Source organism: Sarcophilus harrisii, chromosome 2 (assembly GCF_902635505.1).
Source record: "Sarcophilus harrisii chromosome 2, mSarHar1.11, whole genome shotgun sequence".
Lineage (NCBI taxonomy): Eukaryota > Metazoa > Chordata > Mammalia > Dasyuromorphia > Dasyuridae > Sarcophilus > Sarcophilus harrisii.
In genome coordinates, this window is record NC_045427.1 from 154,865,297 (window position 1) to 154,892,248 (window position 26,952).

At 34.3% G+C, this 26,952-nt stretch overlaps 1 protein-coding gene across 5 annotated transcripts in view; it reads left to right on the forward strand.

The window, feature by feature from the left end:
- Positions 1–26,952, forward strand: part of KIF16B (kinesin family member 16B) — a 340,481-nt gene that overhangs the window by 252,148 nt on the left and 61,381 nt on the right. For all 5 annotated transcript variants that reach the window (XM_031951076.1, XM_031951079.1, XM_031951077.1 and 2 more), the window contains 2 exons: positions 10,640–10,762; positions 25,107–25,196. In XM_031951076.1, coding sequence (XP_031806936.1) covers positions 10,640–10,762; positions 25,107–25,196 — 213 coding nt within the window. The remainder of the gene's footprint in view (positions 1–10,639; positions 10,763–25,106; positions 25,197–26,952) is intronic.

Here is a 26,952-nt window from a genome sequence, read left to right on the forward strand (position 1 = left end):
TTTCTTAGCTCTTATTTTCCTTCCATTAGATATTTTTTCTTTTTCCCTTTTCTCCTCTTCTTACATGTACTTATTTATACAAGTTTATAAACTGGAATATGGTATCTCATTTCTCCATAATTCTAGTACTAATCATAAAACCTTTCAATTTTCATTTCAATATAGGCAAGAAATATAGTATGCACCTAGTCTTAACCTTGTTCTAGTAAATCTTGTAGTAGCTAAATCCATTGACTGGGAAGAAAGAATCAGTCAATGCTTAGATAAGTAAAAGTGACTACATTTCATTGGGAGGAGGGGGGTGAGATATTTAGGAGTGGAAAACCGAGTATGTTCTATCCATCAGTTTTTTATAATATAGCACACAAAAGTATATTTTAAAAATACCACATTTTAAAAATGTACTTTAATTCTTTGTGATGTTCAATTAAAAGAGAAAGATAAGAGAAGGGAGGAAGCAGAATCACAGAGAAATATAGTCACCGAATGTCAGATTGGAAAGCATAAAGAAAAAATAGTAAAGAGACAGGCACATACAAACACACAAGCATCCAGAAAAGGCTTCATTTTGCACTGACATAAAGATAAGTGCAGACATGAATTGAATAATAGTCTGTTCTTTCTGCTTTTGTGAATACTTGTTTAAAACCTTTTAATCCTTAGTATATTTTTCCATTAGATTTCATATTTGCCTCTATTAATTTTCCTATCTAATTTGTTGTTCTAAATAATAGAATGGTCAAAATATTCTATTCAGAGTATTTGAGAAATAGCCAATAATATTTGTACTAAAAGTCAAAACTTTTTGCCGTTCGAAATTTTGCTCCCGAGTCTGATGGAGATTTTCCAAAAGAAGGAGATCGAATTTCACTGCAGATCTATTCCAAGCTCTGTTATTACATATATAAACTTATCTAACCACATTACCTCATTGAGCCTCATTTTCTTAATCTGAAAGATGAGGAACATTGCACTAGTCCTCTGAGGTTCTCTGAATCCAGAGGATCCCTTGAAAATGACCTGTGAAATTTCTGTTTTGGAATAGAGCCTAGCCTATCTTAAATAATCCATTATGCCCTTAATAAATACCTGTAGAAACTTGGTATCACTCTGTCAGAGATGTACCAAAGAAATAGAAGATGCTCATAATTTTAATGAAGATAGAAAAGTAACATTTCTCAGAGTTAGAGCTAGGAGATCTTTGAGACTTCTAATCCAATTTCCTCATGATGAAGAAACAGAAGGTTCAGATGAGGGACTTACCCAAGCTAGCTCCAGAAGTATTATAAATGTCAGGGGGAAATTGAACTTCTAATCTCTGATTCAAAATCTATCCCATGTGGATATGAAATGGTGAGGAGATAATAGAAGATCATTAAATGATAGTACCCAAATGAGTGATGGAATAGAGTGCAGCCTGCCATAAAACTTCTTGGAGGAGATGGCAACTGTGTGTGCTCCACGAGGGGCAGGTGAGACAAAGGAATGTTCCAGGCCCATGGGGCAAGAGGTGAATGTCATCTGGGAAGGACAGTCCAGGGAGCCACTGTTGCCATCTGTCTTGACACTTCTCCCTCATCTTGTCATCAGGATGAAATCCAGCCTGCCATGATTCTGGAAGGAGCAGGTCGTTCAGCTCCCTTTGGCTCTACTCACCATCCCTGTGACTTCATCCATGAAGGCTTGGCTCTCTGTGTTATCTCCCTCATTAGCATATAAGTTCCTTGAGAGATGGACTGGCTCACTTTTGTGTTTGTATCCAGCACTTAATACAATATTTGTCACCTAGCAAGTGCTAAAAAAGGCATTTTAATTCATTTATTAATCACAGAGGGCTTTCTTTTTGACCAAATCTGACAAGTCCTTATTTCTAATACTGTTGGTTAGAAAGAAAAGAGACAGAGAAACATACCTTTTGCTGGAAAAAGTGAAAGATAATCATTAATTTTGTAAAAACTACCTAAAAATCCCAAATCCAGTATTTGCCTAACATTTACAAAAGCCAACCTATGTTATATAACACATAGGAGAGGTAAAAGCCCTTCGGCCTGACCTTGTCATGGTAAGAGTTTACAGTTAATTCAAACATCTGCTACATAATTAGAGGTTTTAGGGGGAAAATGCTTATTACTCCCTTTAGAGCTATGACATTCTCTGCCCTCCACAATTCTCATTAGTGATCTAAGGACATTAATGGTACTTAGGAACATTTTCTTTCCTTGCCCCTTTTGAAGGAGAGTGCTTGCAGGAGAAAGAGAAGTAAGACTCCATGCTGAATATTTAGAATGTAGTACTTCCTTTTTGTGTTTCTTTGGCAGGAAGCCACTCTGAAGGCTTTCATCAACAGTGGGAGAAATAGCTGCTTTGTTGAGCTAGTGCATTTCATCGACATAAGCATACGACATGTAATTAAAAGTCTAAAAAATACATCTGGATACTTTTTATTTATAAAGATGGAGGTCTGAAGAATATATAACATAAATCTAAGTATTAATGATATCACTTTTGTCTTTTCATTCTAAATGAAATCATTCCACTCTATATAGTCATATTGCTTTGAAATGCAGAACTCTTTGCAGGCTAACTCTGTGCATTTAATAGGTACTTTGCACTGTGGCCTTTCATTTTATTTTATATGCTGCAATGATCAAAATCCCAAGTCTGCCATGGTCCCTTTTGCCACTCCAGAGATAACTGTGACCTATGCAATCATAAGAAATTTTAAAGCAACATAAAAATTCTTATGAATAATGGGAATGATTTATGGCACAGATATAATTGTTTGCCACAAAATACAAGATGTTGCAGGTAGATGTTCACATAAAATAATTATAACAAGTTTATGTTCTGTCTCTTCCTAATACATAACCTTATTTTTCCTCAGGTATTTTCTATTTTATTTCATAAAATTTTACATTTCTTATGAAATTAACTCCTACTAAAACCACTTTTATTTTACATTACGTTATGTGAAGCTATCATATAAGAAGTACTTGCACTTTAAAATCTATTACAACCTTATTTCCCAAATATTTGGAATTCCTTTATTTTGTCCACTGCTTCAGTTCAGTTCAGATCATGAATATGTCTGCATGAATATGTTCAATTGTTACCAAACACTTTATAAATAAATGAGACTTAAATTTTTGTCAACAGTCTTGACTTCGATAATGTTATTTATTACTTCAGTGAATCAACAAACATTTATTAAGTACCCACTCTGTATGAGGACATCTAAGTTGTACAGTGAATAGAGTGCCAGGCCTAGACTTCACTCTGAATTCAAATCTGGTCTGAGACACAAGCTATGTGGCTCTGGGCAAGTTACTTAACTTTATTTGCCTTAGTTTCCTCATCTGTATAAAATGAACTGGAGAAGGACAAATTACTTGAATATCTTTGGCAAGAAGATGCCAAATAAACTCTTCGTGAAGAGTTAGGCATAACTGGACAATGGTAATAACAAACGTACCAGACACTAGGAATATATTATAAGATATAAAGTAACTCTTACTCTCAAGTAACTTTTTCTGTCAGGAAAAACAAGTACAAATATGTACACCGTGTGTATGTGTTTGTATAAAATAAATATAAACAAATACAAGGTAGTTAAGTGGGTTAGTGGATAGAGTACTGGGTCTTAGGAAGACCTGAGTTCAAATGTGACCTCAGACTCTTAAATACCTGTTTGATTCTGGACAAGTCAATTAACTTCTGTTTGTCTCAGTTTTCTTTAATGGAAAACGTGTATCATAATGACAATTGTCACTCAGAATTGCTGTGAGGATCAAGTGAGATTCTGTTACTAAATCATTCAATATAGGATTTAGCTCATAGTACTTTATAAATAGTTAGTATCACTTAACTAATCAATTATTAGTATCATCAAGAATTGCAAAAAAAAAAATCAGAAAAAGGCTCCCTATAGAAAATAGTATTTAGCTGGGTGTTGAAGAAAGTCAGAGATTCTATAAAGTAAAGATGCAGAGGGGATGTATTCCAGGCAGAGAGGATGACCAATATCATGAAGATGGCAAGGCCAGTTTAACTATATCATGGAGTGTGGGAAGAAAACTAAGGTATGATGAGACCTGAAAGGTAGTTGGAGCTAGTGGGAAGACCTTTAAAACTAAAGAGAAGAGCCTTTTTTTTTTTAAACTCCTATAAGCTATAACAATCAAGTGAACATTTATTGAATATGTGAATAACATAAATCAAATCCTTAATGGAAATGACTTTGGTATTTATGTAGAATATGACCTAGAGTGAGAAAAAGTGGCCCTTATGTAGAATATGACCTAGAGTGAGGAAAAAGTGGCCCAGTAAGAGGCTACTGTAATAGTCTAACTGAGGTCATAATGGACTGGACTAGAATAGTGCTAGATGTGAAGTGAAAAGGAATAGATGAGAGAGATACTGAAGTAGAAATAGCAAGATTTGGCAGCTGATTCGTACTGTGTGGTGAAGAGTCCAGGTTATAAACCTGGGTAAATGGAAGAGTGAAATTGTCTTTAATGAGATTTGGACATTTTGAGCTTTATATGTTTCTAACAAACAACATGGCACTCAAGTAGGGGCAAGGCTGTGGTTAGACATGGTTAGCTCTGTGAATTTCTACATAGGGAAGATAATCTTGTGAGAATAGGTTAGTGTTAAGAGATAAAATAAAGTGCTGCAATCTCAAGGAATATCCAGAATTAGCAGATATGATATGGATGCTACACCAGCAAAGGAGATTTTAAGGAGTGGTCAGCCATGTAGTAGAAGAGCTGGGAAGGAATGGTATTGTCAGCAGCCAAGAGGAGAGAGTACCTAAAAGATGTTACAGTAGGAGGATTTACCTAGTAAAGATTATCAATTTGGCCAATTAAGAGATTATTGGTAACAGGGTTCCAAGCAAAGTGTAATACTGAGATAGTTAAAAGAAAGTGTTCATATCTTAAGGAAGAAGAAAGAAAAGTGGGAATTCAGAATTTTAAAAATAGTTCAAATTGACTTTACATGTAAAAAATATTATTAAAAATAAAAAGAAAATAAAAATAAAAAATGCTTCCCTCACTAGTATACACTGTAAACCACTTGTTCCTTCTTATCCTTACTTTTGCATAAATTTCCCATATAGGTTCTTTACAACATGCTTGAAGTTTAACTCTGCTTATTTTATTGTTTATGAAGAACTAGTGCAGCATTCAAATAATCTCTAATCCTTTCTTTGCTGCTCTTAAGTGAGTGGTCCTGCTCTATTGCCAGTCATGCCTGGTAATATTGTCTTTGTGCTTCTTTTCATAAACAAGCCTCTATAATTACAATTTGCTACCTTCTTATATCTGATTCATCAAGAATGGGTTTGACATATACATAAACCAATCAAATAATATAGGCATGAGAACGTAGGCAAAAGGGTTAGTAGATGTTTCCTTGACTACCATTTTACATAAAAACAAAGACAACTGTTTTCTTATTCATTTTCTTGGAATCTTCTTTTTGTTGTTGCCTGAACGCTTTTACATTATTCCTTTCAAAATTTTCTCTTCTAGCCCACATTTATTTCTCTAATTTGGCCAGGTCCAGCCATTTCCCCCCCTAATCTCAACTTAAGTACTTTCTCACAGTACATTGGATATTGAGATGACAAAGTATAAAAGTTGGGACTTCACTGTCATCAGTGATACTGATTAAAATAGATTAATCCAGGTAGACAGATCCATTCCTTTTACAGTAATTTATTTAATTTCACCCAGAAGCGGTCTTTAATGGTTTGCCTTATTTGATTCTCATACATTGATCAGACTCCTTTTCCCCTCAATAACTTTTCACTTTTTAGTGAGGACATCATTTAAGTGATTTTTCATTCTCATTCTTTTCCATAATATTTCACAAAGTTTTTCCTCTTTTAATAACCTATTTTTCTAACATATCTTTTAACCTACATTCCTGTCATCTTCTATACAGTGGCAGTACTCCATTGTAACAGATATTTTCAAAGCTGCATGTGTCCTACGTATTCAGCTTAGTCACTGTAACAGCCATCTATTAATAATCCTCTTCTTCCCTATGATGCACACAGGCATTCTACCAATAAGCCTTCTCTATGTTATTTTTCCATTTGATCCCTGCCTACAAATCCCTAGCAAAATATGAAGATAATTCCACTTATTATATAGGCATTTACCTTAATACTTGAGATTAATGTAGTGAACATTGAGGTCAGCTCTCCTCATTCCTTAGTGTAGTTCAAAATCTAGATCTGGAGTCTCTGAGTGTGTGTGTGTGTGTGTGTGTGTGTGGTAGTAGTAGTAGTAGATAGGTGTGTGTGTGTGTGTGTGTGTGTGTGTGTGTATATATATATATATATATATGTTATCTATGCATATTTAAATAGATATGTCATTACTGTAGGATTCCTTTGTAATTCTATATGTATTATTTTGTGAATTTAACATTATTCTGAGAAATTCTGAGAAAAAGAAAGGCTTCTCTAGATTGCCAAAAAGGTCAAGGACACAAAATAGATTAACATTAGTTTTAAATCCTCAAAATGTGGATTATCTTTCTTGAGATAAAGCTTAGCTTTAGGGCTAAACTTTAAATGCCTGGCACATAGTGGGACTTAATAAATTTGTTCGCTTCTTTTGTCTACCAAGTAAGGACCATAAATTCATGGTGTTTTATATATATATTTATATATTTATATATATATATATAATTTATTTATTTTATTTAGCTTAAAGAATCCATAAAAGCCATTTATACTCAGATTAAATGACTTGTCCAAACTCACATGGATTGAAAGAACAGAGCTTAGATTGCACCCTAGATCTTCTGACTCCAAATCCAGTGCTGTACAATGATGAAGAATGAAGAAATAGAATAGCCATTGTCACACACACCTTCCATTAAGCTACCAAGGATATTACTCTATGTGTTTGTTTCAGACCTGAGCTAGTTCTTATCCAGATTTCCTAACTCACAATACACTCAACCATCATTGCCCTTGGATTTTATGATATTTGAACAAAAAATCATGTTTGCCTTCTGAGGCAAGTTCTAAGCTCTTTTATTACTTGTTTTGGTGATTTTTGAAATCATTAAACTTCTCTAAATAAAAATAATAAATATTTTAACTTTAGTCTTTTTCCTCATTTTTTGAAATTGACAATTTGTTCAAACTATTAGGGTTGAAGTTGTAATCAAATGTAGTATCTTCTCAACTAGATCCTTTCAAAGAATGTAAAATCATCAAGGGCAGAGACTATTATGCTTTTTTCTTTGTATTCCTAATGCCTAGGACACAGTAGATGGTTTGTTCAGTTGAAGCCAAGTGTATTTATTCTTATTTGGTATTGATGTTTGTGTTTGTGCTAATCACTGAAAGACCTAACTGTACTTGTACAATGTTTCTAAATTAAGCTAGGCTCATAAGCAATTATTTATCCTCTATTAAGATATAGTTAGTTCCATTTTTGACTGGTGCTTGCCATTTCCAGAGCCTTAATATTTCTCAAACCAATACACTTATTTCATACATAAGGTGATACTGAGTAATTTACAAATAGTTGGTTCTTTTCATTTTTTGAACCTTGTTTTTCTACATAGTATTTACTTATATCCCCAGTGCCATCATTTATATTGAAGTCATTAAGTATCAATTATGTAAGATCTATTTCTTTAAGACTTGAAGATAATATTGGTGAATATACAGCAGTTATTTTCATGATGTTTTCCTTCTGACCATCATGAGAACTGCATGTTAAAAGAAGCTTATGAAATTGTTTGTTTTCATAAAAAGAAATGCTTATTACCTCCTTTGTCCCATACAGTGGTTGAGGCACTAGAGATATAAATACAAAACTGAAACAATCCCATTCCTCATGGAAGCAACATATTTATGTACATACGTAAACTCTTTGTGAAGAGTTAGGCATAACTGAACAATGGTAATAACAAACGTACCAGACACTAGGAATATATTATAAGATATAAAGTAACTCTTACTCTCAAGTAACTTTTTCTGTCAGGAAAAACAAGTACAAATATGTACACCGTGTGTATGTGTTTGTATAAAATAAATATAAACAAATACAAGGTAGTTAAGTGGGTTAGTGGATAGAGTACTGGGTCTTAGGAAGACCTGAGTTCAAATGTGACCTCAGACTCATATATATATATATACACACACACAGTTAAAGATATACACTAACTAAATGTATCTCACACACCAAACATATAACACAGATATATGCTAAACATGTAATTAAACATGCACAACATAGTATAACATAAATAAATTTTAAAGTTCCTTTTTTCATATTGTACATAAGGTACTTTTAAAATTGCCATTATGATGATTATTAATGTTGATAATAATGTAGTGGTAACTTACTAGTCATGAGAACACTTGAGGATTTTAAGTATTCTTTGTATTGCAATTATGTGCTTTTATTGTTTGGAATGGGATTCAACTTTTTGAATAAAATATATTTAAGATGTATTGCTGTCTTGTCAAAAGTAGATATTCCTTCCAACCATATACAGTACAACCCATCCACCTATCTTCTGCAATACCAGTCCATATCCCACCATAAATTTGCAAGGGGGTACTGATGTCATAAGGCGGCAGCACCATTATCCGTGAATGAATGCCTTTTATGAATTGAGTTGGTAACTGTTGCCTAATTTACAGATCTGTGATCTCTTTCTTTTACCAACCACACACACATATACAGAGCTATTATCCTTTTCTATAGCTAAACAGTCTTATTTTCACACATAGTAGCAGGGGAACATAATTTTGATCTGGGATTAAAAAGCATGATAAAGGAAGCTTTTCTATTTTTGGTACTCAGAAGACAAAAAACTTTGAATTTTATAATTAATAACTTTTACTAGCAGTTAATTCATTTAAGATGAAAGAAATGAAAACATGCATACATATGTATGTATGTATGTGTGTATGCATGTACACACACACACACACATATATATACACACGCACCCATACATGCACATTCTAAATACCTTTTTCAGAGGAATTTTCATTAAGAATTTTCATAATGAAAATCTCTAAATGTCCACCCTATTGCTAGGGACAAAGTTTAGTAACGTAGCTCTATTTGACGAACATTAGGAAAATAAGATTAGAGATACTCTAAGTAGCCCTGATAATATCATACATATAAGATCAAAACCAAAAATACTATCAAAGTTAAAATGCATTTTTAAAGTTATTGTGTATCAGCAAGATTGGTATAGAATCAGCACTTCTGACTGTACCTGTTTAAGATTATATGTTTAAATTTTTAAAAAGTTTTATTTCTGTATTTTGTTTTTACGTTAAAAAGACTCCAGTCCTTAGGAGCTTTCTTGTAACAAAGTAAAACTAACAAAACAGTGACCTCATCTGAAAGTGCATGCAGTATTTCACAGCTCGAGTGCCTCTCAATTTCTCTATTTCTTAAGGGAAAAAAAAAAATCAATTTTGTTTCTATCTACCTCACTGGAAAAAAATACCAAATTTCTTCTAATAAATATGCAAAATCAAGCAAAATAAATTCCCTTATTGAAAGTACTTTCACTTGGAAATTTAGAGGGTATTGTAATTGTTTTATTATACCAGTCAGGTTTCACCTCTTCCTGAAAAGAACATTGCACTTATTTCAGATTTACTATTGTGTCATTGGGCAATCTTGGAAGATCATTTAACCTAAGTTTTACTTTCCTCATCTGTAAAATTGCAGGGAGAGTAGAAAAAATATCCTAGGTTCCATTGGACTCTAAAATGCTATAGTTATTTAAAATATTCCATGCTTGTATTTGTTGAATCTATCCTAAAACACTGGTCACTTTTTTTTTTTTTTCTAAAGCTGTAGAATAGGAAGAATTATTGGTACCAAAAATGCTCAGATTCTCTCCTATTTCTCATCAGGAACTCAAATTGGACATTTCTTTTAAATGTGAGCTGTGGACCTTCTTTTTCATCCTTTATTATTTATCTTGCTCCCCAGACTATTTCTTATTTGTCATATTTGAGTATTTTGGTTTGATATTAACTAGATAAAGCCTCATGATCTTTTAATAGTATGTTTCTATATCTTTTCATAAATTTACAAAAAATATCTTTGATTGAAAATGAAGGAAATTTGAACAGAATTTTCAGCTATTTAGTGTTAAATAGTTAAATAGTTAAGATATTCCATTTGCCATCCTATGATAGAAAAATAAGATGTGATAATTTATTTTGTTTTGTTTTCCCTTGATGGTAAAGAATTTTTAGAAAGGTGATTGGTTTACACAGTTTCTTTTAAAGCAATGTCAAGATTTATAATTTGCTCTCCATTTCCATTCTTCCAAGTTTTTCTTGTAAACTACATGAAACTTCAAAGACTGAACAACATTGTAAAGTCCTCTTTTCCTAACTTCTCCATAAAGAATATCTAAAAGAAATGTTCTTTTGTTATGAGAGAGCCTTAGTATTTTTCTTTCAAAGGATTCCATCATTTTTTTTTTTAAATAAGCTTTGCTGGTTTTATGCTCTTTTCTCTACTTTAAACACATTTTCTCTCTACTGCCTGAGCAGGGTATTTTCCATGTAGTGATTCTGCTTTTTCTTTGTTCTCCTTGTCTGATGTTCCTTTGATAGCGGATGGTTTCTCGCTCTTTGGGAGCAAATCCAGATGACCTTAAGGACCCAATTAAAATTAGTATTCCACGCTATGTTCTCTGTGGACAGGGAAAGGATGAACACTATGAATTTGAGATAAAGGTAAGTATGTCTTCCTTACCTTTCTAGGAGAATGGATGTTTGATACTATGTAATACTAGTAATTTTTATGTAGTATATATCTATAGATATTTTATTTCATTATTTATTAACATCTTAAGAATGGATTAAATGCTATGTGTATGCACATTCATGTGTTCATGTGTGTGGTCAGTGAAAGATGAAAGAGGATCACTATTGCTATCACAAGAAAGTTGATCTCTCTAGAAAAAGTTTGTTGTTGTTGTAAGTAGCTCCCTTCCCAATTTTATTCCAGATTATTCAGTTTATACAACTTTTCAACAAAAATGCACTCTCATTGCTTTATGTTTTCAGAGGTATATCAGCCTTATTTTAAATATAAAAAATGATCCTTTTAATAATGTTTTATAATGTTTTATCAGTTTTTCTCTGGCTATTCTCCTTTCAACTAGTAAATGATCAGCATGGGAAGGCAGAGGATAGTTCCTCTAATATTCAAGCTAAAAACTTTCAAAGCAATTAGAATCTATTTAGTTTTGTAAATTCCTATTTCCCATGTTGTTTTCTTGTTTGCTTATTTTTAAATAATCATTCATTTATTGTGTGAGAATTTATACTGAAAACATTTTATGTCTTCAGAAACATTTCATAGTCTGACTATCCTTATTTTGAAACATCATGTAATAAAGCCAGGGGTAGATTGGTGCAGTGACTAAAATATTGCCCTTGATTTCAGAAAAAAATTGAATTCAATTCTGACACATAGTGACTTTGAGACTCTGTGTAAATCACTTTATTTTTCAGTATTCTAAACAGATCACTTAGACTGTAAGTTGCAAAGAGCAGTGAATTTACCTTTGTAGCGGGAATTCCTTTACCTTGGAGTTGCTCATACCAATAAAAATCAGAAGTCCAGCCCATATATCTGTGTAATATAGTAGTTGCTTTATCACCCAAAGCAGTCTGGCCCTAGCAGCTTAGGGGAGGTAAAGAAAGAACAGGAAAAGGATTTGGCATGAAGACAATGAAGCAAAATGGATTTAGAAATCCTGGAACCCTTTTCTGTGGCCCACTTGCTGAGCTTAATTTTAAAACTATGAAATATAGTAAGTAGAGTGGCTAAATAACCAAAAAGCTGGCATTGATGCCAAGAAGACCTGAGTTCAGTGTGCTGTAATTTCTCATGGCAAATACTACTGTGCCATGAAAAAACAAATTGGGAACCACTGTCATACAGACAGACTTAATGCTAAGACCGTTAGTACAATAGAAGCTTAGGACAAGGGAAAGGGAAAGTATGTGCAAGTTTTGGCTTCATAGTTTGGCATTTCTCAGTCTTGCTTCAGCTTTCTGTCTTCTGTTCTGGCCAAGCTACTTTGCTTGTTCTAAGTTCTTCTGCTATGTTTTCCTTTGGATTCTGTAAGACCCAATTCAGGCTCCTTCTCCATGTAGTCTTCTCTGACCTACTGAGCCAGGGATTCTTATTTCCTCTTTTGAATTCTCATACTACTTCATGCCTTTCTTATATTTTTGCCCTGTTCTTTTGTATTTATTTGGGAATGTCTCCTATTCTCTGTTTGATTTCAGTCTTCTCTAAGACAAAATCATTGCGCTAGGATCAAAGGTTTAGAATTGGAAATACGTGGAGCTCGTGTAATCCAACTCATTTCCCATTTTACAAAGCAGGAAACCAAGGTTCAGAAAAGTTTTCTGATTTACCCAAGATCCCATAACTAATAGGTGATGAAAACAGAAATCAAATCCCCAGCTCTGACCTCCACCCTCTAATTCCAAACCTGATCCCATCATATTGTACTACAATGCCTCCCTTTTTTATTCACTTCTGCCCCTATCATGGTGACATGTGCATAGTAGGCATTCAATACATGTCTGTTGAACTGAATTATGGACACAGTGATACCAGAATTGGAAATAGTCATGTTTGTTTCTTAGCACCGCAGGCAGCCCTTTACTATTCAGTGCTGAATATTTTCAAATACTGTCTGCAGGTCAGCAGAATGTCATTGCAAAATATAGGTTTTGTAGGAGGAAGTTTGCAACCAACTGCTCCTGTCACAAGTAATCTCGCTAACTGGAATATATAAGTATTCATGGAAAACTTTTATTTCAGTTGTCTTTCAGGGTTCATCTGTAGAATGAATTATGCTTGGAGTTTTCTGTTAGCTAGGATTTGAATATTTACAGTTTTCCTCTTAAATTAAATTCCATCATGACACAAAGTTAACAAAAGCCTGAAAAATGTACACTTGAGGCTGACACAGTCTTTTTGTATTGTTCCTCAGGTAAAAGAAAAAAGCTGATATCTGCCTTAGTTTTGTATTACCTGCCTTTTGGCTTGTTTGTGTTACTATTTTTGTATGTAATAAGCCAAATTGGGTCTTTATTCTTTCCTGAGGTATTTTTATATACATAAAAAGAGACACAGTCTTTCACATGAGATTAACATCAAACATATATCATTAATGAGAAGGACTGAAACATTTTCCTTCAGTTGGGTAAATATTTCTAGGTAGTAAAAGAAAATCCATGCCATATGTTTTTTCTTACAAACCAGCTGACTTATTTAGAACTTTGGAGTTTAAGATATAAGTCCACTCTGTAAATTCCTCCTGTTGGCTCATTAAGTATATTGAGATGTTGTTATAGGAATGCCTATTTACCTTACAGTGTATACTTCCATACTGTCTTTAGTAGGAACAATAATAACAGCACACACACACACATACACACACACACACACACACACACACACACACACAAAAAAAATCTCCCTTAAATCGATAGTATGCCTTTTCTTCCAAAAAACAATCACTTTCATAACTTTTCTTCTTTCCCCATAGATTTACAGAGAATTAAGTTAAAAGGGGCTTCATAGTTCATCTAGAGCAGTCTATATCTGAACAAGAGTCCATCTCCTTTGTTAACTATTATGTTTCATTGTATGCTTAAGTACTTCACTTGATTGGTTGTCCTCAATCTCAAAGACGACCAAAATGACATCACTTATATTAGAGTTACAGTGAGTCTGACTGTCACTGATCAAACCAATACAAGGTTGGAATGCTCTGCCACAGGTCAGACACAAATAGTTCCTATGAACATCTGCAGTAGCTTCTCTAACTTTGTGCATCTCGTGTTTCTTCTGAGATAATTCAATTCTGCTTTGCTCATACATATATCCATCATACATATGTGATATACATATACATATACATATACATATACATATACATATACATAAATCCATCAGCACGGGAGGTATTACATAAGCACATAGTAATATAACACAGGCTAGTAGTGATGTAACAAACAATTTGAATCAACATAAGGAATTATACATTTCCATAAATCCTAGAAATCTATTGTTCATTTCTTCATGTGTCAGGGAATCCAATGATTCCTGCAAATTTTAAAATCCTGTATCAGTCTTATTATGTGTCAGGGAATCCAATGATTCTACAGATTTTTAAGTCCTGCAACAGTCTCATCATGTGTCAGGGAATCCAATGATTATTGAGTGTTTTCAAGTCTTACAAGAGTCTTATCATGTCTCAGGGATTCCAATGATTCCTAAGGGTTTTGAAGTTCTACAACAATCTTATTTCTCAGAGGATCCATTGATTCCTGAGGGTTTTGAAGTCCAACAATTTTTGATGTCCATGAGTCAGACACCATAACTGCCATGCTCTTTCAGTAGTAGGCACAGTCAGCGATGGAACCACCCAGTATTTCTTGGGTTGTCTTCTTCTTTGCAAGGGTCTGCTCCCTCTCTCTCCTATGGACAAGGCGAATATGGCTCATTGGCATCCATCTGATTCCTTTTCCATCTGTAGAGATACAAGCAAACCCTCTCCCCCAAGCAGTTAACCTATCTGGTCCCTTCCATTCACCACTTTCTGGATCTCTCTACATCACCTGGCAATTATCTAAAGATAGTGGAGCTGCTCACACTGGACACTACCCTTCCAGTGGGTTATAAAACCTGTCTGCCAGAGCCAGTGCATCTTTGTCAAAAATCAAGAAGTTAATAGTATAAAGGGCCACATTTAGAAGTTCTCTAGGGTTACCTGAGGCTCCCCATTTCTTGTTTTTGGAGGAGTGTCTTGATGTCTCTACTTCTCCTTTCTACTATTGCCTGTCCTTGAGGATTAAAGGGTATGCCAGTGGTGTGTAAAATTTTATACTATGCACAAATGTGTGCAAAGTGTTTAGAAGTATATGCAGGTCCCTTGTCTGTTTTTATTGCTTGTGGCACACCCATAACTGCAAATTCTTGAATAAAGAACTCGGTGACCACTCAGTCTCTTTTGCTGCTGGTATTGCAAAAGTGAATCCTGAAAAGGCATCTACCACAACTTGGATAAAAGACAGGCAGCCAAAAGATTTATAATGGGTCACATCCATTTGCCAAATTTCACTGGGTCTCAAACCACAGAGTTCTTCCCTGGAGGGAGCGTTAGGAACATGGAAAGGAAGGCAAGCTGTATAGTACAGGTTTTTTACTATGCTTCTTGCTTCCTCTCTTGTTATTCCAAATTGTAAACGTAAAGCTCGAGCAGCCTGATGATATTTAGAATGAGATTCTTGGGCTGCCTGAAATAAAGAAGTATTGGCTAACATGGTTAGAAGGCTATCTGCCTTTGAATTTCCATAAAAAATAGGACCTGGAAGTCCTCTATGAGAGTGGACATGCAAGATATAAATCTTACCTGGATGCTTTCTCACTTACTCTTGAAGTTTCTTAAAGAGCTGATATATATTAGAGGCTACAAATTTTATTTGGTCTGTGGCAATTCTTTGTACCACACCTACTGAATAGGCTGAATCAGATATTATATTTATATCTCCTGTGGATAATAAGTAAGAGCTAGAATGATTGCATACAATTCATTCTCCTGAGTGAACTGAAAGGAAGTTCTGACTAGCTTTTTTATAGCTAGATCAGTAGAGTATATAGCACAAATGTTATGTTTGGATGCATCTGTAAAGATAGTTGGTCCTTTAAGAGGAACCTTAGAACCTTTTCTTCAAAAATCCATCACTAATTATGTAATAGTTGGGTTATCTTTAAGGGAGACCCGTGTGTAAAATTTGGAGCCGTGGCCAGTAAAATTTGCCACTCTGGGATGGTTTCACAGCACACATTAATTTGTGCATTAGTATAAAAGGTGTACCTCTTGTCAGGTCTTATCCCAGATAATTGTACTATTTGCTTAATGGCCTTTAATAAAATTTTAGCCACAAGCATCGGGTAAGGAGTAAGACTTTGTTCTGGTTATGCTGGGAGGTTCACCCACTCTATCACACTGTCTCCTTGATGAAGAACTGCTGTGGGTGCCTCTTTTGTAATAAAAACTGATATTTCCAGAGATTTTTGAGTGACTCTTTCAACCACATTGGATAAAGCCAGTTCAACTTCTCTCAAAGTCTCTTGAGCTTTTTTTGTAAGCTGGCGTGGTGAGTTTAAAGCATTGTCTTCCCTTAAAAATGTCATATAATGGTTGTAATTGATAGGTAGTTAAACCTAACACTGGATGCATCCATTGGATATCTCTTATCAATTTCTGAAAATCATTTAAGGTGTTTAGCTTCTCTGTTCTTAAAGAAAGTTTTTGTACTGTAAGCACCTTAGGGTATACTTCATATCCTAAATATTGAAAAGGAGCATGTCTTTGAATTTTTTCTGGAGCCAAATACAATATGTAGTTCCTTAGTGTTTCTGTGGTCTTGTAAATATGTTTATAACATTTGCTCCTCAGGTGCACATCCCAATATATCATCCATGTAATGTAATAACGTAACATAACTTTTGGAAATGCTTTTCTTACTGGAATAAGAGCAGCAGCAACATACATTTGACACATAGTAAGGCTGTTTTTCATTCTCTGTGGCAAAACTGTCCATTCATATCTTTTATAAGGCTCAGCTAAGTTAACGCTGGGCACTGAAAAGGCAAATCTTTTCATATCCTCCTTATCCAGAGGGATAGAATAGAAACTATCCTTAATGTCTATAACCCAAAGAGCCATTCTCTAGGCAACTGAATAGGAAATGGAAGTCCAGGCTGAAGAGTTCCCATAGTTTCCATCTGTTAATATACTTTTCTTAAATCAGTCGACATCCTCCATTTTCCAGATTTCTTTCTTACAACAAATACTGGGAAATTCCAAGGACTTAGGGAAAGTTGTAAGTGTCCTTGGTCAAGTTGCTCCTGTACTATATCTAATAAGTCCTGAATTTTACCACTATCTAAGGGCTACTGTTCTATCCACGCAGATGTATCAGTTTTCTATTAGATAGGAACAAGTGAGAGTATTGGCAGGCCTTCAACAGCAGCCCTGCCTAAAAAACCAAAGTACTCATTTGTAATCCTAACTGTTGTAAGATGTTTCTTCCCCGTAGATTGATGTTGATTTTATTTACTACAAAAGGAGTAAAAACTTCGGTTTCACTTCAAATATCTATCTCAAAGGGGTAGCACTAACTTCAGCTGCTATTGATCCTCCTACGCCAGACATGTAGGTGTCTGCCTTAATCTTTGACCAGTGACTGGGCCAGTTGGCACCTCTAATGATTGTATGATCTGCACCAGTGTCTACCAATCCTTTTAATGGTAGGCCATTTATATAGATAGTGAACATAGGTTGGTCAGCTGTCACAACTGCTGTCCAGTATATTCCTGGATTTTGTTGCTTGGAGTCAGAATCTGGGCGACTATCACCAGATCGCTTATTAGGAGTCTGTGTCAGTAAACCTGATGCTACTACTTCTCCTGATTGATAAGTCACACATTGTGTACCTGTATTAGTGACTGGGATATTATCTACATATTCCCGAGTTTCCCAGGTCAGTGTGTGGATGGACACTGTTTTGTAAGCATTCTCAGAAGGTGAAATAGTCAAGCCTACTGTGCCTGGAGGTAAGGGATCTATAGGCTCGAGAAGAATAGATTTCACCTCTCCAAGGGATATCTCAGTTGTCCCAGCTGCATACAACTCTATTCTCCCCAATTGCAATCCCTTTCTCCCATCAGATTGCTTCTCAGCTGATTGATCATGTCTGAGTACTGTACTTCCAAAGACTCTCTGGGTGTCGCATTAGCTGCCATCATGAAACCAAGTGTTTTTTGCCTGGGGCCCTGGAGCTGGGCCCCCCTCCTATTTCCCTAAATCAGTCTACATTCTGATGCCCAATAGATATCTTTGTTGCATTTTGGACATGGGTTTTGGGTCTTGTTCTCCCACCCTGTTTTCTCACTCTATCTTTATACCAACATTGAGCTTTCAAATGCCCTACTTTACCACATTGAAAGCATTGACGAGTCTCTCTGGACGTCCCTTGCCAAAAGAGACCCTGTCTTCCCATGTTCGGATCTTGGGAAGTCTGCGTCATAGCCTGGCTATAAAAGATATTTGTGCCCACTGTGGCACAGCATCTTATGATCTCCTCTAAAGGATTATCCTTGTATAGTTCTAGTATAATTCTTCTACAAACCTTATTAGCATTTTCTTCAGCAAGTTGTTTTATTATAATTTCTGTTGCTGCATTTTCAGCAATAGTTAGTATGACAGCTGTCTGCAGATGTCCCACGAAATCAGTAAAGGGATCATTTGGACCTTGTGCTATTTTTGTGAAGGCTTTCCCTCTATCTTGTCTTCCTGCAAGGATGCCCCATGCTTTGATAGCAGGAGCATCAATTTGCTCATATGCTGTTATAGGGTAATTAATCTGTACTAAAGTGTCTGCATAAAGACTTAAACCTGCTAGTTGATCAGAGGTGATTGGTTTATTAACTCCAGGTTGCCCATTTCATTGGGCTTGTATTCTATAGAGTTCATTATACTCAGAAAGCCACAAGTTTTGTCCAGGTTCTAAACATGTCCTTGTTATAGATTTCCAGTCATTAGGGGTTCAAATTTCATAAGCCAAATTCTGTAATAACATCTTAACATAAGAATATGTAGACTCATAAAAAATGCAAGTCTTTTTCAGATCTTTGATAATTTCCAAATTAAACAGAGTGTATTTTTTCCCCCTTGACCTGAAGAGTCAAACTCTTCAATCACAAGGTATCCTTCTATTTTTAAATCAGATGTATCTTTCCCTTCCTTTTTAGCTTTAATTAGGGCCCTCTGTAATTGTGTCATAGGGGGTGGACAAAACTGCTGCATAGGTGGTATTGATTGTGTCACTGCCCTTCCCACCCCCCACCCTTCTCCTCCTTCCTCTACCCATGAGGGCGAAATTAAGGGGGAGTGTCAGGCGATGGGAAAATGCCTTAATGGTTCCTGCTGTGAAGCACCACACTCCTTAATTTCATCAACACTCTACTTAACTTTTGTTTTCTAATTTTTCAAGCTTTTCAGTTGCTTTGTCAGTACCATCCCCCTCCTTCTCTTTCTTATTTTTCCTTATTCTAAAATTTATGTAATTCCCTAAAATCAATTCTATTATGTTGCAGATATAGAATGTTTCTTCACGAATTGAATCAGGATCATTATAATATTCAGTTAGTTACTCTCTCACTAGTTTCAACTTATCTGGTTCTAATTCTTCCTTAGAGAACCAAGGAGACATGTACTCTAATGTTTCTAAGAGTCCAGTGATCTGCTTCCAAGTTACAATCAAATCTTGTTTTTTTTTTATTAGTTTAACTATGCATTCTACACACTTTCCTTGAGGTGGGGAAGTTTCTAAGCATTTGTCCCATTTCAACTGAAACACTAGTTTAGCCCTTACTAAAGTTTCCTGCTTGTCTGTTTTTATACTCACCCTATTTCCGGGTTCCAGGACTTATCCACTGAGCTTACGATTGTGTCAATCGAACTACTGAGTGTGAATCCTTTCGTCCACATTTGGGTACCAAAATGTAATAATGTTTGGGCCAGCTTTCTGGAGGTCCTCTGGAAGGGCCTTGATCTCAGCAGGGTAGAAACCACAAGAATGGACAAGAATACAGTCTGAAGTCTTTATTGTCTCTTACACAGTCTGTGCCTGTCATAGTCTGACCCAGTCTCCTCCAGCAGTCTGCCAGGAGCCAGTCTGAATTCTCTCTGACTTCCTGTCCCCAGTTCTTATATACCCTGTTACAATTACATCATTACAGCATACTGAATATGTGTGAACTAGAGAACCATTAAATCACCATGCCAAGTACTAAGTATATGTGAACTAGAGAACCATCATTTCATCAGTTCCACTGAGTTACTATCTTGTTGTAAGATTATATTATTCATACTGAGTCTTAAGTATACCTTTTAAGAGTTCTTGCCCTCTACACAGGCCTTCATTACTTTTTGCATCTATTCCCTGCTTTCCCACCTGAAGTCTCCCCATTTTAGTTCATCCACCACACAGCTCTCCTATGTTACACCCCTACACAATCAACCCCATCACCTCTCCATTACTTATGAAGTCAAATACAAGTTCTTTTTTCTTTGTAGACTTAGTAGTACCCTAGATTCTGCCTAGTAAGTTGTAAGTACTCAGTAAGAGATTATTGATTGATTGGATGATGTCACCTAAGATTAGAGTCCAGGTCTGAATTTATGAGATTCAACAATAGATCCAAAAAGGAATTCATTATCTCTGAAATACACAGTTCTTCCTAATTTTCCAGGTACCACCATATTTATAGCCAACAAGGTCCACTACTTCAGAATCATTCCCCACATATCCCTCATCCATATATATCTCTTCCTAGCTGTCTCCCTCTTCCCCTACATCTTATTAGTTGCCATGTCTTAATGATTCTGTCTTCATATTACATCTTGGAGCCATTTCCTTACCAACTAATTAGCTACTTCCCTAGCTTAAACCCTTACAACTTCTTTCCTCAACTGCTTAAGTGATCTTCCTAATTCATCTTCTGTCTCCATTCTTTACTAATTTGTTCATGAATCTTCATTGACTTTCTATTGACTTTCAGATAAAATGCAAATTCCTTTGCTTGCTAGTTAAAGTACTTTACAATCTTATTCTAATTTACGTTTTCTCCCATTTACAAATTGTACATTTCTGGCAAACTGACCTGTCTGGTATTTGTTTCTATTGCATAATGTTCCCATCCCATGTGCCTTTGCACTATGACTTTATGACTGCATTGTTTTCCAGCTTCACTTCTGCTTTTGGAATCAAAACCTCCCTTCAAAGAATAGTTCTAGTGCCATCTCTTAAATGAGTACTTTTCAAGCTTTCTAGTTAATACTCCTACTCTTAAGATAGTTTTGTATTAATTTTGAATATATTTTGCGTTTAATTGTCTGTGTATTGTTTCCCTTAAGTAAACAGTTTAACAGTTTATTTCTATCCTTGTATCCCCAGCACCTAGTCTAATGTCTAGTACGTTAGTGTTTACTAAATGTTTGTCTAGTGGTTTAGAATTGAACTCGAAGAACTTTTGATTTGATTGATGAGACAGTTGAAAGAATGATTTATTCAAGGTCACATAACTCTTTTATTATTAAAATAGGTAGGACCAGAGCCTCAATCCTGACTCCCAGGCTAGTGTTTTTTTCTACCATGTCACACTGTTCAATGTCATCTACTAAATGCTTTCTTTTAACCAGAATCAGTCTAGATTGTATCATTGCCCAGAGTTTCAATGATGGAGAGTTCACTGATTCCTAAGGTAGCCTATTCCATTTTCATACAATATCAAGAGAAAGTTCTTTTATTGAGCCATAATCTGGCTCCTTGTAATGTGTGGTTTTAGCTTTGCCCTGTGGAATTACAAAGAATAAGTCACATCCTTCTCTTACATTAAAGCTTTTCATATGCATGGTATACCACAAATCTTAATGAAATGTTGATTTAAAATTAATTTAAGGTTTACATTTAAAAGTCTTGTAAGACTTGAGTACTGTAAGTCTTGAGACATCCTATATTTGAAAATAACTTTCATATTCTTCCCTTCACCTTCTCTAGTACATCCCTTTTCCAAGAAGAAAAAATCTCCTCTTCTCTGAACATGTGCTTTTTCTTATCTCCAGTATCTTGAAGACGATACATTCACTGCCTAGGACAGTAACATATGGATTTGATTTAGTTTTTCAGTATATTTTCCAGCTGAATATGATATCTCATATGTAGATCTCATTGTCCCTAACAAGAATTCACATAGCCTTCTGTTAATCATATTCCCCTACATTTTTAGCTATATGTTATAATTATATATAATCTCTCCATATAGTAAAGTACATATGCAGAATATTAAAACTTGATACAATCTAGGAAACTGATAAATAAATATGTTATGCTCCCTGACTCATTTTATAAATGGGTTTTATTGACTTAAAATAATTCAAAAATTAAAAGTTGTGAGATTAAATCATTTTTAAATGTACTTTTATCATAGTACATTAAATTAGGAAACTTTCTTTGTATATGTAGGACTAAATACCTGAATTAGTATTTTATATAGTCAGATTCACTTGTAAAAGGCGTAAAATAGTAATATTTAGCAGAAGATATTTGTTGATTTAGGAATGATTTTAAAGTGGGGTAAATAGAGTTTTGTGGGCTTTTTTTTCTTGTTTGGATGAAAACTATTCAGTCAGTCAAAGTGTTTGAATCCTCCTTGATCAGTTATATCTAATCAAATGAATACTCATGGTTCTTCTTGCAGTCATAAAAAAAAAAAAAAAGTGTCCATAAAGAGCATTCAGATGTGAATTGCATATAAGGAAAAGCAGTCTATCATATGGAAATATTTGTGATATCTAAGTAGCAGTTGATCATTTTGGAGACAGGAAAGATTTTTTTTTTTTAATCAACAAAGCGATTCTAAGAAGGAAGAAGTAATGAATTTGCTACTTACAGATTTGCAACAATGAGGCTTCACATTTTTTATAGAGAAAAATAATTGAGTGTTTTAAGCTGATTAATTTGGTGTGTTGATCATCTCTTTCCCCTCCTCACCCCACAGACATACCTTATATGATGCAAAGTTGTACTTAATGTATTCTTCACCCCCACTTTTTTTGTTTGTTTGCTTCAAATTGAAGATTTTGTATTGTTTCTGAAACTTGTGAACGAGAAAGGCAGCAATAAAATTGTCATTTCCTAAAACTGTAATAGCTCTAAAATGATTTAGAGATTTTGGGGTTGCTTTGTTTTTTCTTTTTATCTTTTTTGAAGAGGAGGAAGAAGCACTCAGTGCAACTTCATATAAAGGTATTTTCATTTTTTCTTCTGTTCCCTTATAATCTTTGCTCATGAATGAACATCAAGTTTACATGTCATTAATTTTTGGTTATCTAGTTCAACCTTGTCAGCAGTTGAAGAAATGGAGCTTATTGAAATTAAGAGACTGATTCAATTTTACACAAGTAATAAGTGGCACATTTGAGATTCAAACCCAAGATCCTTTAAATTCTAACTCTAAATTTTACACTGTCTCCACTTGGCTTTGTGGAATTTATTTTTAAAGTTTTTTAAAAAGTTGATTCTATGTTTTTAATATGACTCTCTTTAACCTAAGTGCATGATATTAAAAGCTAAAAATTTGACAAATTTTCATTTAAATCTTTTCAACCTGAAGAGTTTGCTTATGTTCTGTTATGAATATACCTTATGTCCTGTGTTACTACACCATTTTCTGTACTGATTAAGTTTGTAAAAAATTCATGCCATCAATTCAATGGATATCCAAATTCTTTTTAGTATTATGAGACACAAAATAAGAACAAGATAACACAATATCCATGAGAAATTGCTTTTTTATTTTAAAGAATACATGAAGACTGAAGTATTTGCCACATGGAAAATAATAATTTTATCTCATAATACTTATGCCCACTGTTTCCCTATGAGCTTTTTGACTGTGAACACCTTTAACTTGTTTATCATTTAAGATATTATTAAGACTGATTATATTTTAATTATTTTGTGAAAGGAAAAAAGAACACAAATTCAATTATTCATGATTCAGTTAAACTAGCATATTGAAGTGATAATATTCAGTTCCATCAGAATTCAGCATATAAGAGACTTCCTTGAATCTCTATGCAATGTTGTGCCACAATGAAGAATTTAAAAAATCCTATTGTTAAGAAAGTCTCACTTTTTAGATGTCCTGTGTCACAAGCACTGATGGCAGTGTTAGTCAGATACCATTGTCGTACTTTTTAGCTTTTTTCTCTCCTTTGGGCTCCAAGGAAGTATATCTATGCTTCTTGTTCTGATGGTGAGGATCCTGCTTCCATTCTTTGTTTGAATTGTAGTTACATCAAAACTTACACAGAAATCTACTGAAATATAGGTGAGAGAGGCTGCTCAATCTGGAAATTCTCATTGCACTTCTTTAAGGGTAATACAAAAATAAGGGTAATACAAAGTATTACAAATACATATACAAATTACAAATACAAATACAAAGTAATACAAGACATAATTGAAAAGAGAGTTAGGTTCCATTGCATGTCTTATGAAAAATTCCTGAAGATCAGAAATGATTCCCCACCCCAGATGTTCTTTGCTCCCATAGCTGATTTTAAATGTTCACTTTGTTCTCCCTAGAGTCCTCCCCCAGCCTCCTACAATAGAATCCCAACAAGATAATAATTTGTAAAAAAAATTTTTTCTACTGGACCTGTGCTTTCATTAGGGTAGTAAACTATATGTTAATTCACAGTAGCACCTGCCCTACCACCTAGATAAATTCTTAATGCCTAATTCATTGGGAGTTTACATGATTTTCCTAGGATCACACAATTGTATATGTGTAATATGTTTCAGAAGTGGGATTTAAACTCAGTTGGTTATTACTCTATCTCTTGATGATTAGGATAATCAACAATATTAAAAAAATTTCTTCTTTATAGGACAAAATTTTCAAAAATGACATCAAGTTTTCATATCTAATAGATAAAATTATTATTGTGGCCATATTTGTAAGGTCATTCCAATTGATTTGGATTGGCTTGCCTTGTGTAAAATGTATATTGTGCCATGGTAGATTGTTGTAAACAACGAATTTCACTTCAAATCTTGCCTCAGTTATTAAATACATTTATAACCTCAGGTAAGTGACCCAATATCTATAGAGTTAATTTTTCTCAGTGGTCAAACCAAAAGGATGGACTATATGAACTCTAAGATTCCTTCCATCTCTGGATCTATTATTTTATAAGCTGAAGAAAAGGTGTGGTTTAAAATGGTGTGCTCATCTTTTAATCATCTTAGCTACATAGCTAAATGGGATTATATTTGAAGAAGTTTGTTTCCAATTCAAAATTAAAAAAAAAATTCAATTAACCAAGTGTACCATGCAGCCAGAGTATATTTGTGATATTCATTTTCCTGCTGAATGATATAATTCCAAATCAATTTTCCTCACTAATAGATTACTGTCCTAGATGAGACATGGACCGTGTTCAGGCGTTATAGTCGTTTTCGCGAAATGCATAAAACATTGAAGTTAAAATATCCAGAGGTGAGTAATAAAAACTTCCTCCTGAGAATGTTCTTTGTAAAAATCAGTTGAGTTCCTGAATACTTATCAATCCTGCCTCTTTCTTAATGATCAACTTGTAGCTGGCATTTGTTTTTCACATTGGACTTCAATATACACTCTGCAAAGACAGTTTTGCTCCTCCAAATTTCTCTCTCCCATTGTTGTTTCTAACATGTTCAGTTATAACATCTTCAAAGTAAAAATTTAGAGACTATTGTAAAATTGAGTGAGTTTAGAATATCCTTCCTGTAAGTCTCTTTAATTTTTCACGTGTTTTAAACTTTGTTTTTCTATTACATATTTTCCCTGACACCCCTATTAATAGAATCTAGCCATAAGAGAGATTTTTTTCCTTTGCCCTCTCCATCAAATAGTATGGTTTGTACTAAAGAGAAAATAGTTTACCTAAGTTTTTAATATCAAAAGATTTTAAAGTTAAAAGAGATCTCAGTGTTCATCAAATCCAATTGATATATTACACATGCATTAAAAAGAATATACCAGAGATTTAGAGTATCTTAGAGCAATGTCTTGCTTGAAGATTTAGGATGATAGATTGTTGATTGTTAAGAAGTCTTTTCTGGTCTCAATTTGCCTCTTTGCACCTTTTCCTTTGTCCTGATTGTCTTTTTCCTCACTTCGGCCTCTTGGAACTTCTAGTTGCCTTTGAGACTGGACCCAAGTGCCTCCTTTTTACAGAAAGCCTCTTCTTGTCCCATATCCATACCAGGTTACTAGTATATTTTCACTCAAAACTTGACCTCTAGTTATTTTGTATATACACCAGAAAGAAAGCTTGTTTCTTTCTCTATATAGAACATTCTCCTTTGGGGCAACAACCCTTATATTTGTTTCTTTTTTTATTTTCAGAATCTTAGACAGTAGTTACATAGGAAGCCTATAATAAATACTTAGTTCGTAATTTGTTTATTATCTAATGTTTTATCATCTAATACCATGTGCGACTCCTAGTTATGTACCTTAGAATCAAGCAGTATACCTCTCTCTTCCAAATATGTGAAGAAAATTCTTGTGTCCCTTAAGTCTTCTTTTTTCCAGGCTAAATATCTCCAAGTTCTTCAGTTGACTTTATATGTTATAAACTCACTTTCTACCATTCTGGTTTCCCACAGGCCAATATAATGGAAAAGGAATTCATGTCCCACTTCTAATACTTATTACTTAAGTAACATTGGGCAAATCACTACCTCTCTATGTCTGTTTCCTTTTTTGTCAGATGGGGAGGTTAGACTATATGTGGCTCTTCAGTTATAATCCATCCTCTAAGTATTTTTCTACTTAACAAGTAATATCATTCCTAAAACTTGACATCTAGAATTGAATATATCTTCTAGTCTTATCTGTCCAACCTAGCAGTTTTCAAACTTTTGGGTTCTTAGGATGCCTTTTCATTTAAAAAAAAATTATTAAGAAACTCTCCCCCCCTTATCACAAGAGCTTTTATTTATATGTCTTGTTTTAATTTACTCTATTAGAAATTAAAACATCTTAGTGTTATGAAAAAAGTTTTGACTTAGTAAACCTACTGAGAGGGTCCTTTGGTTTTACTGCAGAAAAATACTTAATGTTTCCCTACTCTAAGATTTCAGTGTAAGATATTTCTCCAATATTAGAAAATCTTTGGCTCAAATAAAACCCAGTATTTATTTTATTTCTACAGTAAGTCGCCTAAAAAAATACCTCAGAGGTCTAAGATTTTGTTGGTATTAGTTCT